This window comes from Corvus brachyrhynchos, unplaced genomic scaffold (assembly GCF_000691975.1).
Source record: "Corvus brachyrhynchos isolate BGI_N302 unplaced genomic scaffold, ASM69197v1 scaffold119, whole genome shotgun sequence".
In the NCBI taxonomy this organism is placed as follows: domain Eukaryota; kingdom Metazoa; phylum Chordata; class Aves; order Passeriformes; family Corvidae; genus Corvus; species Corvus brachyrhynchos.
In genome coordinates, this window is record NW_008240054.1 from 367,651 (window position 1) to 383,706 (window position 16,056).

Genomic DNA, 16,056 nt, shown 5'->3' on the forward strand with positions numbered 1-16,056 from the left:
TGGACACTGCCAGGAGCCCAGGGGCAGCCCCAGCTGCTCTGGGCACCCTGCGCCAGGGCCTGCCCACCCTCCCAGGGAGGAATTCCTTCCCAATATCCCAGCTAACCCTGCCCTCCTTCAGCTCAAGGCCATTCCCCCTTGTCGTGTCACTACATAAGGGCTGTGGAGAGGGCAGGAGTGGGGCTTTTGGGGCACAGAAGCCCCAAAAGTGGGCTCCAGAAAGGTGGCTCTGTGAGGTATGGAGCAGGTGAGTGGTTTTGGGATGCACAGGGTGTGGGATTTTGGGAGGCAGAGGCCAGTTGAGCAGTGCCACCTAAAGACAGAGTCTTTGTGCATCACGGCCAACCCCAAATGCCAGCTGTGACCCATCCCAGAGCGGGGCTCAGAGGTGCAGCCACTCCTTGGAAGGAAGGTGACATTTCCGAACTGGGGGAAGCAGCTCTGGCTGGCAGAAGCAAAACCTGTTGGCAGCATCCTAGAGCAGTGCCAGGACCTCAGGGATCAGCCACTTCAGGAGCCTTTTGGGACTCCTGCTGACGAGATTCCCACCCTCCCCAGGTACTTCCTGCTGTGTGTGAATTATTTCTTCTACGGCGAGACGGTGACAGATTATTTCTTCACCTTGGTGCAGAGGGAGGAGCCCCTGAGGATCCTCAGCAAATACCATCGCTTCATTTCCTTCGCCCTCTACCTGACAGGTGGGCACCACCTTGATTAATGTCGGGGATGGAGGGAAGAAATCTCCTGCTTGGAGTGCTGTGTCCAGTGCAGGATCGTCTCTGCTCCCCAGGGATGCTGTAACTGGGCTGCATGGGGAGAGTTGTGCTGGCAAATCTTTTCCATGAGGTTCTGGAAGAGAAAACTCCATAATCTTCCTGGGACAGCCAGGTTGTTCATCTGTCCAAGTGCTGCTTGGTGTGACTTCCACAGCAGTGCTTTTCCCACTCCACAGTGCTGCTTTATTCAAGTAGAACCCCCAGCAGCTGTGCAATATCGTGGCCCAAAAGTATTTCTGACTGTTGAAGGCACATTCCCACCACTGACTTTCCTTCTGTCTCTCCTCAGGTTTCTGCATGTTTGTCTTGAGTCTGGTGAAGAAACACTATCGCCTCCAGTTCTACATGGTGAGGTTAAAATTCAGGTCCTGGTGAGGTTAAAATCTGGGGCCTGGTGAGGTTAAATTCAGGTCTTGGTGAGGTTAAAGTCTGGGGCCTGGTGAGGTTAAAGTCTGGGGCCTGGTGAGGTTAAAGTCTGGGGCCTGGTGAGGTTAAATTCAGGTCTTGGTGAGGTTAAAGTCTGGGGCCTGGTGAGGTTAAAATCTGGGGCCTGGTGAGGTTAAAGTCTGGGGCCTGGTGAGGTTAAATTCAGGTCTTGGTGAGGTTAAACTCGGGGCCTGTGGAGATGCCAGGCCAGTGTTAACCCCATGGTGCCAAAATAACTCAGTACAAGACAGCTCATCCTGTTTATTTGACTGGTTAACAAACAGTAGATAATAAATGAGTTTTCTGCGGGTGAAGTGCCCTGGTACCCTCGTGCTTGAGCTGTTCTGAGGAGCTCTGAGCACCTGAGCTGGGCAGTGCTGGCAGTGGCTCTGGGCAGGCTGGACAATGTGCTCTCCTCTCTTCCAGTTTGGCTGGACCCACGTGACGTTGCTGATTGTTGTTACGCAGTCACACCTCATCATCCACAACCTGTTTGAAGGAATGATCTGGTGAGTTTTCTCTGCCTCCTGAGCTGCTTTGGTTTCTGCAGCCTGAAAAAGCTGTGTTTTCACAGCATCCCAGACTGGTTTGGGATGGAAGGGGCTTTAGTGATCATCCAGTGCCACCCCTGCCATGGGACACCTTCCACTATCCCAGCTTGCTCCAAGCCCCCTCCAGCCTGACCTCAGACACTTCCAGGGATGGGGGAGTCCAGAACCTCTCTGGGCAACCTGTGCCAGGGCCTCACCACCATTACAGTAGGATTAAATTCCTAATACCTCATTTTTTTAATCTCAAAATTCAGTTTTGAGTTAAAACTTCTCTCACAAAAACAAATAGCCAAGGAGAAGGTGCTTCCTGTGAGGGACCAGCCTGTTCAGAGCAGCAAAACATTGAGTGAGTCCTCAGAGACTTGGGACTTGCTTTGTGCCACTTCAGCATGTAGAGAGATGTTGCAAAGGAGAATTTTGTAAACTTGCTGTGGGGTGCAGGGACCTTTCAGGTGGCATTGGGGCTGGGTGGGTGCTTTCTGCTGATACCCACAGCCCGAATGGCCAGGGAGGTGCTGCTCCTGTGGGGCTTCAGCACTGAAAGGCAGGAGGGGGCTGCTGCCACCTCAGTGCAGCTGCTGTGCACAGGGGAGGCCCCTTTGGTGGTTCTGCCAAAACCAGCAGGGCCAGGAATGAATTCTGGCCACTTTGAAGCTCACGTTCCTCAGTGTGTTCCAACCAGCCCGGAGTGTGCTGGGACCCTCCTGCTGACTGCCAAAATGCAGGAAATACTTCCACAGGAGGTCAGGAGGGGAGAGTCCAACACCCTGCTGAGGGTGGCTAAGGAAAATGTGCTGCAAACAGGCCACTGCGGGCACACAAGCTGCTTTTTAGTCCAGAGCACTGGAAAAACCCTCAGATTCCCCTCAGAGCTTCCCGTGGTTGTTCCTTGCACTGCACTGGAGGAGGGGACGTTGGTGTGGTGGCACTGCAAAGTGCCTTGTGGTGGCAGCTGCTCACTGAGCCCTGGAGTTGTGTGATGATGGTTTTACCCTTGTCCCCTGCAGGTTCATTGTCCCCATCTCCTGTGTGATCTGCAATGACATCATGGCCTACATGTTCGGGTTCTTCTTCGGCCGCACGCCGCTCATCAAGGTTTGGGACACTTTGGGGGACAAAATGCCAATTTTGGTTCCTTTGGGTCCCCCAGCTCCCCTAGCTCCTGCTTTGTGGCCTCTTACGGGTCTGAAGCAAGCCTCCAGATTAAACCTGGTGTGCATCCCAGTCTTTGAGGCTATAAAACTAAATCACTGAACCATTTAGGTTGGAAAGATCGAGTCCAACCATGAATGAACCATTTCAGACCGAGGTTCTGGGGTCAGCTTCTGGCCAAACTCTTACTTGTGGGTTGGTGGCACTCTGTGTTGGCCTCAGCAGTTCACAAGTGGGGAAGGACTGCAGAGGTGTATCAATAATCATCCCCCTCACTCTCTCTCTGGCAGCTCTCCCCAAAGAAGACCTGGGAGGGTTTTATTGGAGGATTTTTTTCCACCGTTCTGTTTGGATTGCTGGTAAGTGGCCATCATGGTGCTTCCTCCACTGGAGTTTTCCCTTCATAGGGTCACAGTATTCTGTTTAAAAAATGCAGTCAGGCTTGAATCTCTGTCAGATATTCCAGCTTTCCTTGCTGCTCAGGGTTTGAAGTGGTCCCTGGCTGTGTGCAGACACTGCTGATGGAGCCAAGTGCTGGAGGAAGTTTTCAGTCCCTGTTAAACCTGTGATGTGCTCGTTACAATAATTAACCATTTTCCCTCTGCTGCTGTTGGATGGTGCTGTGCATCATTTCAGGGGCTGTGTGGGGAATTCCACGCTCCTGGAGTGTTTTGCCCCGTTTTTATGTCCCTCTCTGTGGCTGCTGTTGCTGTCCCTCCACCTCAGGGTGCAGCCTGCTCACTGCCTTTCCTCTGCCTTCAGCCAATTACTGCTGCTCAGGGCAGTGATCTCCTTAATGAAGCTGGGAGCATGGTTCCCTCCTCCCTCATCTCCTTGCATGGCCTCTCCCTCTGAGAAATCCCTGAGGAAAGCACTGATCGTGTTTCCTTTGTCTCTTTTTCCTGGAGCTGTCCTATGTGATGTCTGGGTACCGCTGCTTCACCTGCCCCGTGGAGTTCAACAACGACACCAACAGCTTCACCGTGGACTGCGAGCCCTCCGAGCTGTTCCAGCTGCAGGAGTACAACATCCCCGTGGTGCTGCAGTCTGTGGTGGGCTGGGTACGACCCTCTCTGCTCCCTGGGTCTCATTTAGTGGGGTAGGACCCCTAAGGAAAGAGCAGGGCTGTGTTTCGATGTGAAGGAACGTGACAGAGATGCATCCAGAAATAAGGGGAATGTAGTGGTGCCTGTTGTTGACTGAGACACCAAAGGAATTATCCCAAGTCTGATGGGACATGAACCCACGTGAAAACCAACTGAGCTAAAGCCTGGGGGGCAGAGAAGGAGGGGCAGGCAGTGCTGTTCTCACTGGAACCCCCGTGTGCTGTTTGTCCTGCAGAAGACAGTGCGGATGTACCCCTTCCAAATCCACAGCATCGCCCTCTCCACCTTCGCCTCCCTCATCGGGCCCTTCGGAGGCTTCTTTGCCAGTGGCTTCAAGAGGGCCTTCAAAATCAAGGTGAGGATGGAGAAAGTCATGGAGGTTTTGGGGAGGAAACATGCAGTGGGTGCTGCCACTCGGTGCAGTCCCAGAGCTCCGAGGGAAGGGAGGTTTGTTCAGTCACAGATAAGATGCTGGAGCAGGATCTGGGGTTTTTTTGACCAAAAGGAAAGAGACCTTAAGATTTTAATTGTGATATTCTAGACCCTGCTGTGGTGCAGGTAGAGGAAGGAAGATCCAGCCAGGAAATTTTGCAATCTGAGGTTTCCCTTGATGTCTTGCAGGCTGGTTTTACATATAAACAGCCTGTGCTCAGTTAAGATGCCTTGAAAGGCAAGGCAGGGTGGCAGCAGGAAAACATTTGCCTTTCCTGACCTTTGAGTAACAGGGCAACATCCAAAAGCAGGGAGACGTGAAACAAAATGTTTCCTTGGTCTGACTTTGCCTTCTGGGAAGAACTGGAGCAGGGGGTGAGTGCAGTGTGGGGGGGCACAAAAGCAAGCACAGATCCTGGGGAGGGCTCAGTGCAATCCCTCTGCTCCCACAGGACTTTGCCAACACCATCCCGGGGCACGGGGGGATCATGGATCGCTTTGACTGCCAGTACCTGATGGCCACCTTTGTCAACGTGTACATCGCCAGCTTCATCAGGTGCGTGGGCCCTGCTGGGCTGGGGGCTTCCTGTCACAGCCAGGGCTGGGAATCACAGGCAGTTATGCTCCTGGATAGATTAAACGGCTGGAAATACAACACAGAGGAAACGGAGCTTGAGGAGGGGAAGGACCTTTAGCAGAGCTGGAAACACAACCCTCACTTCCCATGGGCTGCTGTTATTCCAGTCCCACTGAAACTCCTTCATGCTCCTTCTGTGAATCTTGGACAGGTTTCTAGAGTCAAACGAGCAGGAAAATCTAATTTTGCAGCACTGACAAGCATTCTGTAGCCAAGCACAGAGGAAAAAGCCTGTGGGTGCATAAAGGATGTGCTGGGGGAGCTGTGGAAGTGCCTGTATGTGGCTGCTTTGAATTCCGAGGGGCAGCACCTGCTGATAAGATGCACAATCCTCTTCAGATAGGTTGGGTTTGGGGTGTTGCAGCCTCCTGTGCCTTTTGAGTCCATTTCCACATCCCAGATGGAGTTGGGCTCCCAGGGGAGACCTGGGGAAGGAATGGACAGCACAGCAGTGAATGTCAGCCCATTATTCTGATGGAATTGCCCTTGAGCCCCCATTGCTGACGATGCTTTTGTGTTGCAGAGGCCCCAACCCAAGCAAACTGATCCAGCAGTTCCTGACCCTGAGGCCAGACCAGCAGCTCCACATCTTCAACACGCTCAAAGCACACCTGGTGGACAGGGGAATTTTGGGGAGCCTGGAGGACGCATAGACAGGAGGTGGTTGGAACAGGACTGAAAACAGACAGGCCTCCTCCAGGGAATTCCTGGCTTGCCTGATTTAAGACAATAACAAGGCCTCATTTCACTGTAACTTTTCTTCCTTTCTTGGTAAATGTTTGCATTTGTGGTTTATTTTTTTTTAATAATATATTTATAGAGCTTTGGTTCAAATGAGCAAATCTTGGGTTTGTAGCTGAGAAGGAGTTAAGGCTTGGAAGGAGTGTTGGGTGGAGCAGGAGGGTGGGATTCCCCTGGTGGACTCTTCTGAACCTTTGGGGTGTGTGGGCAGAGCTGAGCTTTCCCTGTGAGTGGGTTTGGCAGGGAATGCAGAGCCTGGCAGGGAAGGGGAGGCTGTGCCCTGCCCTGGCCCTTGTGCTCAGGGTGGCAGCCCTGGGGACCATCCTCCTCCCCAGGGACAACTGGGAGTGCAGTGGGAATTGTCCCAGCCTGTGGCAATCTCCTTGCACAAGGTATCTGCAAGAGGATCTTGTACTAACCCAGCCCTGTTTCCTCTGCCCAGCCCTGCACCTGCAGCTGCTCTCACCTGCCTCTCACATCCCCTCCCTTCAGGGCTGATATTTTGGCAAATCAGATTTTTGTAACCAATTAAGCCAGGAACAGAATGGGGACGAGGAGTCAAGAAAGTGGCAGTTGTGTGTGGGAGTGTGGGAGGTTCAGATTCCTTCAAAACTGATGGAAGGAAATAAGTTTTAAAGAACGTTGAAGTTTCACTGAGCAATTCCTGCCAAGTGAGAACAACTTTTACATAACTTGGTTTGTTTTGCCCCGTTAAATAACCTTTAAGAACCACACTTCTTCATTTCTCCAAGGTTGGAAACCCCACACTGGGCTATGTGAAGTAACCTGGGGAGCAGTTTCCAGCCGGGTTCGTTGCCGCGTGGGCTCCAGCTGCAGCTGGGGGTTTTGTTTTCTTTCAGGGATCATGTCTGTTCATTACTTGAGTTGTAGAAGTCGTGCTGCTGAGTTTACCATGGTCTGTGTTGCATTTCAGTCTGGGTTCATTTCTCTGCAGGCTTCTGTCCTGCTTTGCTTACTGAATCTTGTCAGAAATAGTTTGTACTTTATAGCTGCAAGTTTTACCGAAGTACTTTCCTTTATTTTGTCATACTTTTTTATTATTTAAAAATGATAGCCCTAAAGATTGTAAAACTTTCCTTTTTTTTTTTTTTGTGATCAGATAGTGAAAATATCCCCATTTACACCTCATGCAGTGTTCCCAAACACAAGGTGACTCTGATTTTCTTTCTTTCCATAGTTTGTGCATGGGAGAGAGAAACTTTACCTGATTTTAACCTGGGGAAGGAGTGACAGGGAGAGTTCACACAGAAGTACCTTGGTGTTTTCAAGCAGTTGCTGCCATAAACCTTTAGCCACAGACCCCCCACATGAGACCTGCACCTGCTGCGAGCTGGCTTGGCATCGACAGAAAATAAACCACCTGAAAATACCCCAAATTCAGAGTTTTTACTCCATATTCTGCTTCTGCCACTGCTTTCGTTTACCCTGAGTGTACCAGAGAGCTCATGTGTGTGTAAATACATGGAGCAGGTCCCAGCCTCTCCCCTGCATTTCTGTGGGACTGTGGTGGGCTCTGCTTTGTCTCCCTGAGCAGGAGGCACAGGGCAGAAGGTCGTACTCCAAGTGCAGGTGTTTGATGGAAAGCACAGGCTGCAGAGAAGGCTCTGGTTTTATGAAGTATTCTCAGTTGGTGCTGGCAAAGTTCTGCACTGAGCCAGGTCAGGATTGGGTTTGGGGTTCACACAGATTTTCCTGGTTGTGGAGACTGTTCCCTTCCAGCTTGAATTAGGCAGGGGTTTATTTTCTGTCGACAGAACCAATATTGGTCCAAGCCCCTGATACAGAAACTGCAGAGGAGAAAGGAGGTGCTTCCATCTGGCCTTGCCCAGGGGCAGTGTTTGGGCTGTGTTTCATGAGGGTTTGCCTGAGTTCAGCGGGGCAAAGTGAGGCCCCTGTCAGGAGCAGCCGTGGGAGCAGGGTGGGAGTGCCAGGGTTTGGTTTGCCCTGGGACCAGCTGGATTCTCCCTGCCCATTGCCAAAATCCCTTGTCGTGGCTGTTGGGTCACAGGCAGAAGTGACAGTGTTGATAAATATTACAAAGGTGTGCTCTGTTCATAGTGAGAAATTTCTCTGGTGGGTCTTTAGTTTCCTGCTCGTCTGCTTTAAAGCTTTCCTTCCTCCTCTGGTGTAATTAGCGGGGCAAAGCTTTGCTGCAGGCCCAGCTTTGGGGCAGATCTGGGCTTTTCCCGAGGGTGTAAGTGCTGGATGTGGGCACTGGAGGGCAAAGCAGTTCCACGGAGTGGCTGCGAGAGGAGCAGCGGCAGCAGCTGCAGCTCTGCCTGTGGGTGGCTTCCCCGGTCAGAAATTCCCGATCAGCTTTATTCCTGCTTCCTCTTGGAAGGGTGGGATTCCAAACCTGGGCTGCTCCCCACGGGGAAAGCTGCCTGGGAAGGGTTTCCTGCCTGGAAGTTCATTAAAGGGAGTGGGAACGGTGGATCCACGGGGAGGTGGGGATTGTTGGGATTATTTGCAAGTTGTGCAGATGAACTCACGGGAGTGGGAGCTGGACCCTGGGTTTGGGTTGGAGGGGGCCTGGACTCTTGTCCCACCTCCCTTGCCACGGGCAGGGAATCTCTCACGAGGCCAGGCTGCTTCAAGCCCCATCCAGCCTGATCCTGGGCACTGCCAGGGATGGGGAGTCGGCAACTCCCTGAGCAAAGGTGAAAAGCTGCTGTTCCTGAGGGAGTCTCTGAGGGAGGAACCGATGCCGAGGGATGTGCAGCAGCACGAATGGCCCTGCAGGACCTTGGTGGTGCTGCAGCTCTCAGGAATTTCGGTGTGGAGGGGCCGGAATGGCCCCAGGGCCGGTGGGTGAGGAGAGAGATGGGGAAGCGCTCCAGCTGCAGGGCTGGAGCTCAGCGTGGCACAATCGTTCTGGTTCACAGTGGGCTCCAGCAGCAGGAAGCTCCAAAGGGAAGAGCAGAGCAGCAGGGGGAGGTGGTGTCAGCTGGGATTTGTGTGTGTGGGCTGGGAGGAAGGGACAGGAAGGATTTGGTCAGTGTGGTGTGGTGTGGGAGCCACCTCTGCACCAGGGTCACAGCACAGGCAGCCAGGGAGTGTCCACAGGGAGGGCACTGGAAGCTGCTGTGGTGTGGTGTGAGGGGCTGGCAGTGCTGGGCAGGGCTCTGGGCACCCCCAGTGTTTGTTGGGTTTGGACACAGGTTTGATGCACAGCTGGGCTGGGCCTGTGGACACCTCGGTGGGAATTGGCTTTTCCCTGCCCGGGTGTAGCCCAGCTGGGTTTGCAGGGCCGAGGCAGGGCCAGCCCTGCTCAGGGAAGCACCAGGCCTGGGTTCTGTGGGATCAGCCGGGGTTCATCAGACATTCCCTGCATGAGGGGCTCAGCAGTGCCCCTGAGCTGAAGGGGCAGCTCCTGCGTGGCTCACAGAGCTGGGGATCCTGCAGCATCACCCACAGCTTGGCCCCAGGCTGTGGGATCCCAGTGCCGCCTCCCAGGGAATGTCTCCTGTGTCCCGTGTGTGCAGTGAGCCCCCCCAGCCTGGCTGCAGTGGGGTCCTGCCCTCTCTCCCTTCCCCCTGTGCGTGGTGGGAGCAGGGCAGGGCTGGGTGGGCACATCCAGCCCCTCCTGGGGACAGCCCAGTCCCTAAAGCATCGCATGGAAGCTCCCGTGGCCTCTCCCTCGGTGCCCAGCCCCGGGCTGGCAGCTCTGTACTCCTGTAGTCCCTGTGTAATCCCAGATCTCCAGCCCTGGCCTGCTCCCACCACTGGCTTCTTTCTCTGTGCATTGCTCCTTTGATTCCGGTTTTAGCTACACACGTAGAGTTGCCTTTCTTTGACCGAATGTTCGAATGTGAAATATTGTATATTTTAAAGTATTTACCCTATTTATATACTGTATGTTACTGTTAAATAAATATAAATTCCATTACCTCTAGGGGAGTTTGAGTCAGCGCTCTGGGACGCTCAAACCTTTCCGTGCTCCACAGGGCAGCTCTGGGTGTTACAAACTCACATTCCCTCATTCCTTGCCCTGTAGCTCCCCTTCCTCAGGGGTTTTCCCCAGAGCAGACCGGGCTGCAGCAAGGACAGGGGTGGGCAGGACTGGACCATCCACGTCCTGCATGAACAGCCCCATTCCCAGTGGGATTTTTGGTGACCCCGGGGTTGGATCATCCAGGCTCATCTTGATCAACGATGGGGGAAGTGTTGCCACTGCTCCCCCTGCAAAATCAGCTCATTTTACCTGAAGACTTCACTGGGAATGTGAAAAATCGTTGGGAGTTCCACTTACCATAAGTTATTCTTTCATTTCAGCCCTTTCTCCAGCCTTGCCTGGGGTCAGGAGGGCAGAATCCTCTGTTTACCCAGGAAAATGCTACTTTTAGCTCTGGTGTTATTTTGTCTGTTTTTGACTTTATCAGCTAAGCCAAAGCAGCCCCTCAGCAGCCTCTCAGGGCTTCCTGTCACTGTGGGCACTTGCAGACAACCTCAGCCTCCAGCAGCAGCAGCAGAGCTCGACTCTCGATGGGATCCCTGCGAGGTGGCTCCAAAGCCCAACTCCCACATTCCAACTGCTGCTCCCAGTCCAGCAGGGCATTGCTGGGCAGCACCGGGCAATATCCAGCAATTTGTGAAGCAACTCGAGGGCTGAGCAATCGTTTGGTGTTAAATCTGTCAGAAAGGGGACTCTGGAGTCCTCAGGCAGCCGTGGAGCTGCGGCACCAGGGCCGTGGGTGACAGTGCCAGGCAGAGCTGATGGCCCAGCCCAGCCCAGTGCCAGCCCTTCAGCCGCAGCTCCCCCCTGCCTCCCCCCCATCCTGTGCCAGTCAAACATGGAAAACTGCAAATTCCCACTGGGAATCCTGGTGCCCGCTGTGCTCCAGCCCCAGACAGACAGTGAGCCTCAAGCCAGGGCTGCCTCCCTGTGACCTGAAGAGGGATGTAAAAACAACTTTAGGGGCTGAGATTTGCCTTTTTTAGGTCCTGCTGAGGCATGGTAGGTTTAGATTGGATATTGAGAGGGAATTCCTGGCTGTGAAGGTGGGGAGGCCCTGGCACAGGGTGCCCAGAGCAGCTGTGGCTGCCCCTGGATCCCTGGCAGTGCCCAAGGCCAGGCTGGACATTGGGGCTGGAGCAGCCTGGGACAGTGGGAGGTGTCCCTGCCCGTGGCAGGGGTGGCACTGGATGGGCTTTAAGGTCCCTTCCAACCCAAACCATTCCAGAATTCCATGGTTCAGCTCAGGAACAGGCTGCTCTGAGGGGTGGCTAAGAAAGGAGCAGGAGGTGGCTGAAGCAGCTCTGGGGTGCTCAGAGGGGCGGTTTTGGGGTGCCAGGGAGGGCTGAGCTCTGTGGTGTGACCACAGCGTTGAGCTGCACTGCAGGGCTTTGGGCTCAAGCAGAGTTTCCGTTCTGGAGGAGGGGACAGGGCCGCGTGACATCCTGCCCGTGACACTGCGGGTGGGAAAGGGCTGCTCCGGGCTGCCAGAGAGAACCAGGCTGAAGAGAAAAAGGATCACACCGTGTGAGCCCGTGGAGCTCCTTTAGCTGCCTGCAGATATTTCTGAGAGCTAAACCTGGTGCTTAATCCAGGGCTCGCTCGGGGCCCTCTGCTCGGGCTACAGCAGAAATGGAGCCCATCGAGGAGTCTGGGGCCAGAGCAGGGTTTTGGGTTAATCTCCTCAGGCTGGGGGAACATCCTGGGCTGCTCTGCTGTGAAATTCCACACTGTCACATTCTCTGGACTTTGGGCAGTGGAATCTGTGAGCTGGGGATCTCTGAGCTGGTTCCAGTCACTGCCCAAAGCAGCAGAGTCGTTTTTCAGCTGTGATTAACCCAGATCAGCCCAGCGAGCTCCACCCTGGCCGTGCTGTGACCGAGCACCCAGCGCAGCCTCCAGCTCCTTCCTTTCCTCAGTTTGTGTTACAACACTAAAAACAAATCCCCTTTGCAGGTGGCTCAGGGGCTCCTGGGCACAATGCTGGGCTGGGAATCACAACAGGAACCAGTGGCCACGTCCTTGTTCATCCCCTTGCGCTTCCCCTGCCGCTGTTCCTGCTTCTGCTCGGGGCAACTTCCCTCTTCACGAGGCCTGGGCTTTCCCAGTGTGGGGGGAGACAGGGGCTGGAGCCTCCAGCAGCCCTTGGGAGCCCCCCCCCCGCTCCTGGGGGTGTTTGTAACAGCCCTGCCTGATCCTCCTGCGCCTCGAGAGCCACAGCTCGGCCCAGCCCCAGCCCAGGCTGCTCTGGGCATGCACAGCCTGTTCTGGGGTGGAAAACCAGCACGAACCAGGATACACTCGCTGTTGTGAGCAGGGATTTTGCTCGATCCACTGCTCCTGGTGGGTTCTGTGTCCACATCCCACCTTTGCCCAGGGAAGCTGTGGCTGCCCCATCCCTGGGGGTGTCCAAGGCCAGGTTGGATGTGGCTTGGAGCAGCCTGGGACAGTGGAAGGTGTCCCTGCCATGGCAGGGGTGGCACTGGATGGGCTTTAAGGTCCCTTCCAACCCAAACCATTCCATGGTTCTAAGATCCCTTGGTCCTCACTGCTCCGATTACTATGGCCTTTCCTCCAGGAGCTGCCTCATTTCATCCCCATTTGGCTTTCACCGCTGCAAAAGCCTTCAATCAGCCGTGGGCACCTCTCAGCAATTAACAGGAGAAATCAAAGACCCCGGTGCCATCAGGGGATGCACAGACGTCACCCTGAGCTCACACCTGAGCTCCGCTCTGCCCCTGAGCAGAACATTCCCCGCAGCTCCGAGCGGGGCTGCTCCTCCTCGGAGCAGTGTTCAGAGCACCAGGAGGACACCGGGTGTTTCTGATACCACTTCCTCAAAGGCACCGAGTGCCGTGTGGGGAGCAGCCCCGGGCTGGGCTGGGTGTCCCCATCAGCCAGGACAGGGACAAGGAGGGGAGCAAATCCGGCATCACCTGCGAGCATTGCCGGGGAAGCCGGGCCAGAGCTTTGCAGGAAAGCAGGGCAGGAAAGTACTTTTATGGGGTTGCTCACAGCTGCTCTCGGAGGCAGGAAGTTCGCTGGCAAATCAACCCTCGCCGAGCTGCTGCTCTTTGCGGGGGGATCGACCCCGGGCGCGGGATCCCCACGGGACCACCAGGGTTTGGTTCCAGCCCATCTCCTAAGCAAGCTCACCTTGGGGGAAAAAAAAAAAAGCCCTTCCTGATCCAGAATGTCACTCAAGCTGCCACGGAACTGGGATTTCAACCTGAAAATGGATGCTGCAAAAATAGGTACGGTGACTGTTCCTTTGTGCCCTTCTGTGTCCGCTTCGGTGCCCGGGGCGGGGCAGGGGCTGGTGGTGTCTGTGGCCAAGCCCGGTTGAGATTTTGGCTCCGGCCTCAGTGGGGGGACCTGGCCCTCAAGTGCCACTTTTGAGAGAGAGCAGATGATTTGCAAATGATTTGCAAGAAGTGATTTACAGAGTTGTCACCGAGGGATGCTGTGGGAGCAGGGGGACAGGGGGACAGGGCTGCTGCCCCCCAAAATCCAGCTTTGGGAGGCTTGAAACCACACAGGGCCCGTTCTGGTAGCACAAACCCTGCAGGAGGTGAGGCTCAGGCTGAGCCACGTTGGCATGGCCCAGGCTGGAGGAAACAATCTCGCCCTGGCTCAGGTGTCTCGGCGCCTCTGACATCAGTGGTTTCCTCTCGGGGTGGCGAGGAGCCCTCGGACTCCCAGGGCCGTGGGATAGCCTCACCCTGTGATTTCCTGACCCACCTCCCACCCCTGCCCAGGCTTTGCAGGGCTCTCACCCACCCTGGGATCCATCTCCAGCACGGAAACCACCGGAGAACACCTTTGGGAAGGAGTGTGGGATCCCTGTGTGGACTCTGAGGGCAAAATACCAGAGCCTGGGGTAGGGTCAGGCAGCCGGGGCGGGGATTTAGGGCTGCAGGAGCCCAGCCTTGTGCATGCTCTGAGGCCCAGGCCCTCCGTGATCCTGGCACTGGTGCCAGAACTTGGCCAGGGCCCGCGCTGGGGCTGGATTTCCCCTGGAGCAGAGGTTGGACCCCGCTGGTCTCTGCCAGGCTCTCCCTCCCCGTGCACTGCAGCAGCCTCCAGGGTTGGCCTGGCTGGGTTTTCCTGCAAAGGCAGCTTGGATTTCTGTCCGAAGCCACTCTGATCAGAGTGGCCAAACCACTCTCTGCACACAAAGCCCCAAATGGGGCCCCCTCTGCCCTTGTCCTGCACCCACACTGTGGCTCCTGTTTTTGGGGAGAGGGCAGCAGCACACGGGCACCTCCCCGTGCTGGAGGTCCCGGGGCTGCAGGAGCAGCGAGGATGTTTTGGAGGAAATGCCCAACCCCAGAGGCCGTTGCCACAGGAAATACTTTTGGGGCACCACCAAAGCTCTGGTGGCTCCTTCCTGCCCTGGGGGAGCGCAGAGAGGGGCAGGGCTGGGTGTGCAGGGACGTGTTGGAGGAGGAGATGGTTCCAAGTGCTGGAGCCGGGGAAAAGCTTTGTCCGCATCCCAAATTCCATCACCACACCTGAGCTGGGTGTGCTGTACTTGTCCAGCTCTGCTGCACGAGGCACAGAATGAACAGAGCTGGACAAGTGAGGGAGGAGCTGCGGCCTCGGTGGTTCTGGTTTTGTGGATGCTGAAAACCTTACGGAAAACAAAGCCAAGGGCCCCGGGGCAGCTCCCTCCCCTCACAAGAAATAAAAACAACAAATGGCTCTTTTGGCCTTCAATGGGCCCAAAGTCCGGGGAGAGCTGCCCTGTGCAGAGTGAAATGGAGCTGTGGGCTCACAAGGGTGCTCATGGGTGTGCAGGAACATGGCTAAGCCAGGACTAAGCCCAGGCTGCACCTCGAGCCTGGGGCTGATGCTCAGGGAAGGGGACTCCAGGGGATCCCTCTGTGCCCAGAGTCCTGGCGGGGCTGGAAAGGGCTGCAAGGAGGGAGAGAATAAACCTCATTTCCAGCAAGGACGGACAAGTCAAGCTCAAGGCTGAGAGCAGGAGGAGCCCCAGGCAGCAGCGCCTTTTCCCTCAGCAGAGCCCTGATGCAGTGCTGGGCTTTGGGGGAGGTTGATATCCCCCCAGAAAAGATAGCAAACCGTTGGATTTTTCCTAAAACCCCACAGTTTCTCCTTCCAAACCTTGTGCTGCTGCAACATCAGCACGGCTGGGCTCAGCTCTGTGCCCAGCAGGCTCCTCACTCCCAGTGGCTGCTCCAGCCCCGCAGGTCACTCCCCAAAAATCCTCACCCTGAGGGGTCAGGGACAGCCATGGGACATGGAGGAATGTGATTTATGGGGTCCTGAGCACTTTGCTGAGCAAAGAAGCTGCCAGGGCTGGAGGAGCAATTTGGAAACCCCATGTGGGTTTTCCATCAGGGTAATCCCCAGCAGCAGCATTTGTTGGGGAAGCTGGCTGGGAAATCCCTGTGCAATGTCCCTGCTTCCAACCCCATCCTCTTCAGGGCCATCCCGTGGCAGCACACACCAAATGTGCAGCACCCCAGGGTGCTTCGAAGGCTGGATTGGGGATTCACAATCCTTTTTGGGGTTCCACATTCACAATCCTTTTTGGCTTTTGGGAGATGATTTGCAGCCTGTGGCAGGTTTGTAGTGGGAGGTGAGCCTGGAGTGCTCTACAGGACAAAGGGAACACCCAGTGGAGTTTCTTTCTCTGGGGGATTTTGGAAGGGGAAGTGGGGACACCCTTGAACTGAACCACTGAAGCCCTGGGTGCCAAGCATTTTCTACCTCAGGAAATCACCAGTGAGGCTGAAGTCCCCCAGAGTCCTGGCCTTATTTGTGCCTTGCAGTCTTAAATGCAAACTCTGCCCAGCTGGGTTGGCTCTGGGGGGCTGCAGTGCCTGGTCCAGAGGCAAAAAATCCCATCTGGAAGCGATCCCTCCAAGACTTTTGCTGTCACAGAGGCATTTGGAGATGCCACCAGTCCCTGGCACCAGTGGGGCCACGCAAACAGGTGACAGGGACACTGCTCTGCCCAGTGCTATATCCATGCTGGCATTTTTCCATCCTTGGAGATTTTCCATCCCCGTAAATGTGGGTTCTGCCCCACTGGGAACACCAGGCTCTCCCAGAGCAAAACTGTGACATCCAAACTGTTTGGGTCACTCTGCTGTCGCTGCAGCTTCAGGGAGGGCGCAAAAACCACACACTCCCATTAAAAAAACACCCCCAAAAAGCGCTAATGATTTTGTTCTCACTTGCAAGACAATTCCTCCCACGCAGGAAAAAGGAAGCTCACAGTGGCAGCTAC

General features: G+C 55.1%; 2 protein-coding genes across 2 annotated transcripts in view; both read left to right on the forward strand.

Annotated features, from left to right (window-relative positions):
- Positions 1 to 9,737, forward strand: part of CDS2 (CDP-diacylglycerol synthase 2) — a gene marked incomplete at its 5' end in the record, with an annotated part of 24,659 nt that extends 14,922 nt beyond the window's left edge. The window contains 9 exons of the mRNA XM_017744682.1: positions 559 to 698; positions 1,066 to 1,124; positions 1,629 to 1,711; positions 2,761 to 2,848; positions 3,196 to 3,264; positions 3,814 to 3,966; positions 4,247 to 4,366; positions 4,896 to 4,999; positions 5,604 to 9,737. Coding sequence (XP_017600171.1) covers positions 559 to 698; positions 1,066 to 1,124; positions 1,629 to 1,711; positions 2,761 to 2,848; positions 3,196 to 3,264; positions 3,814 to 3,966; positions 4,247 to 4,366; positions 4,896 to 4,999; positions 5,604 to 5,733 — 946 coding nt within the window. The remainder of the gene's footprint in view (positions 1 to 558; positions 699 to 1,065; positions 1,125 to 1,628; positions 1,712 to 2,760; positions 2,849 to 3,195; positions 3,265 to 3,813; positions 3,967 to 4,246; positions 4,367 to 4,895; positions 5,000 to 5,603) is intronic.
- A 2,913-nt stretch (positions 9,738 to 12,650) lies between these two features.
- The window catches only part of ARHGAP25 (Rho GTPase activating protein 25), a 20,007-nt gene continuing 16,601 nt past the window's right edge, over positions 12,651 to 16,056 (forward strand). Inside the window, 1 exon segment of the mRNA XM_008641584.2 lies at positions 12,651 to 13,051. Within this exon segment, the coding sequence (XP_008639806.2) occupies positions 12,991 to 13,051 (61 nt within the window). The 5' untranslated portion in view covers positions 12,651 to 12,990.